This window comes from Gymnoscopelus microlampas (assembly GCF_963454915.1).
Source record: "Gymnoscopelus microlampas genome assembly, chromosome: 6".
Lineage (NCBI taxonomy): Eukaryota > Metazoa > Chordata > Actinopteri > Myctophiformes > Myctophidae > Gymnoscopelus > Gymnoscopelus microlampas.
This window is the reverse complement of record NC_139943.1, coordinates 55,328,230-55,331,185: the sequence shown is the minus strand read 5'-3', so window position 1 is coordinate 55,331,185 and position 2,956 is coordinate 55,328,230. Positions and strand designations below refer to the sequence as shown.

Here is a 2,956-nt window from a genome sequence, read left to right as displayed (position 1 = left end):
TCACCCTCTCTCACCCTCTCTCTCACCCTCTCTCACCCCCTCTCTCTCTCTCTCTCTCTCTCTCTCTCTCTCTCTCTCTCTCTCTCTCTCTCTCTCTCTCTCTCTCTCTCTCTCTCTCTCTCTCTCTCTCTCTCTCTCTCTCTCTCTCTCTCTCTCTCTCTCTCTCTCTCTCCTCCCTCTCCTCTCTCTCTCTCTCTCTCTCTCTAGGTGTGTGAGGAACAGAAGTGTGAGGAGGAGGTCTTCCCGTTGGCCATGAACTACTTAGACAGGTTCCTAGCCGTGGTTCCCACCAGAAAGTGCAACCTGCAGCTGTTGGGCGCAGTGTGTATGTTCCTTGCATCCAAATTGAAATGAGACTCGTCCATTAACCGCAGAGAAGCTCTGCATCTACACAGACAACTCCATCAGACCACACGAGCTCCTGGTAAGCAAAGAACAAGGCTTTTCTCCCCCATTAACAAAGATACAAGGACATCTCTGAAGAGCTTACAAAATGGAACCAAATGGAAATGAACACAGAGTTTGTGAAAACAAGAAAAATATGCTATTATTTTGGGGGGTATCGCTTTAGCCCTGAAACATGACTGTCATACCATGACAGTCATGGAACCACTTGTTCCTGGTTTGCGATTCTTTTACATTTACAACTGTCACATCTACATCAATGTTCATATTTCAAATATAAAGCGCTTACCCCCTAGCCCCACGGATGTAACAAGTTGAGGCGCACCGCTCTAAGTACCCGTATGTCTTCCGTATTCTTCAATAAAAAGCCTTTTAATCCGACCGGCGCTCCCAACCCGATGAAGTGTCGCGTAGTTGAAAGCATCGGAGAAAATTCGGAGAAGATGGCTGGCGATCGGATTAAAAAGGCTTTTTTATTGACCAATACGGAAGATATCCGGGTACTTAGACCGGAGCACTTTAACTGGTCACATCCGTGCCTTGGGGGGTCAGCACTTTATATTTGAAATCTGAACGTTCATGTAGATGTACTGGTTGTAAATGTAGAAACTTCGCAAACCAGGAACAAGTGGTTCCATGACGCTCGTGACAGACGAGCGTCGTGTGAACCGTGGCTAGGTATCGCTTATACTTATGTTCTGGAGTGCATAATAATGAACAGTACATAATGCAAAGTCGTGTTTGGTGTCACTTGACTCTGGACTGTCCCTCCTCCTCCGCAGAGGTGCAGGATAGAGACAAGGCCTCCTCCTCATCAGAGGTTTATGAGAGACCAGGCTTTCTCCTTTTTACTGTAAAAGGCTCCCTCTGGCCTTGTACAGTACAGTGTACGCACACAGGCTGTGAAATGGTCTCTACCACCATCTGGTGGCAAATATTTGTTACAGAGCAACGAGGTCAGCTTGAACTCCTGCCAAAGTTTTGATGCTGTTCTTGCACACACACGCGCGTGCACGCACACACACACGCGCGCGCACACACACACACACACACACACACACACACACACACACACACACACACACACACACAACACAAACAGCACGCACGCACGCAGGAGAGGGACAGCTCGCCTTTTACAGTAGCTTTCATCCAAAGGATAACCATTGCGTACATATTATGACAGCATAAAAATATCGATGTTGATCCTCGAGGCATTTTTTGCATTTTAATGCTACAGCGTTGGGACTGATTGTGGAGCAGCTGTGGCAGCCATGCATGGGGAGAGAGAGATGCATGTGCTACTTAAGACAGTGGATAAGGCCTTGTTGACCCTGATGGTAGTGCCTTTTACTCCACTACAATTATTTGAAAACTTTACTTACTAGTTTCTTTGTAGATTTAGATTATTGTCACAGCACATACATTAACCACTTCAGCCCTACATACATTTCGGCCCTTTGAAAATAGCCGACCTACAAGCTCACAATGCGTCGCGATGCGACGCATTGTGAGCTTGTAGATCTGCTATTTTCAAAAGATGTTTATACATTTGAAAACTTGAAATGGGACATTCTGCATAACGAGTACTTTTGCTTTTGGTACTTTAAGTACACTTTGATGCCAGTACTTTTGTGCTTTTTACTCAAGTGCATTTTGAATTACGGACGTTTACTTGTAACGGAGTATTTCTACATTGCAGTATTGATACTTTTACTGAAGTAAGACAAAATGAGTACTTTTTCCACCACTGGTTGCCGACAGAAACATTTTTAACAACGCCTGTTGTCTGAACCCCGAGAGGATTTGACGTGATGATGATGATGGTCTGATATTGGTTCACGTTGCAGCAACGTTGACGCTTGGGTTTATATAGAAATGTCCATGGGACATTCTGTAGCATTTTAATGCTACAGCGTTGGGACTGATCGTGGAGCAGCATGTAGCAGCGATGCATGGGGAGAAATGCATGTCCCACCTAACCCATTGCGACCCGTGAAGGGAACGCATCTGTGTCATTTGAAGATTTCTTTGGCTATTCAAAAACAGCAGATCTACAAGCTCATAGCGCGGCACCGAGTGCCGCGCTATGAGCTTGTAGATCTGCTATTTCTCTTGAAAATGTGTGCAAATCTTTGAAAATATATATATATATATACATTTTTAACTCAAATCTTTCCTTCTGGGGGTCTCTGGGACCAAATATATTCAGATGGGGGTCCGCGGCCAAATACATAATTTTGGGGGTCCTTGGCATGAATAAGTTTGAGAACCACTGATATAGCAAGATAGTGTTTTTTAGGATTTAGAATACTTTTTTTGTAGAATTTGTAGAATCAGCAGAATCAACAAGATTTGCGTTACAAATGTTTGCTTTAAATATATATAATCAAAGATTTTCACCATTTAAAAAAACAGCAGATCTACAAGCTCATAGCGCGGCACCCCGGAGCTTGTAGATCGGCTATTTTTGAATAGCATAACAAAGCAATATGAAAATGACAGTGACGCATTCCCGGTCTTAAAGGGTTAAGAGACAGTGGATAAGGCC

At 44.1% G+C, this 2,956-nt stretch overlaps 1 protein-coding gene across 1 annotated transcript in view; it reads left to right on the top strand.

The window, feature by feature from the left end:
• The first annotated feature begins 211 nt into the window (after positions 1 to 211).
• ccnd2a (cyclin D2, a) overlaps positions 212 to 2,956 on the top strand; it is a 53,323-nt gene continuing 50,578 nt past the window's right edge. Inside the window, 2 exon segments of the mRNA XM_084061093.1 lie at positions 212 to 351; positions 353 to 424. Of these exon segments, the coding sequence (XP_083917219.1) occupies positions 253 to 351; positions 353 to 424 (171 nt within the window). The 5' untranslated portion in view covers positions 212 to 252.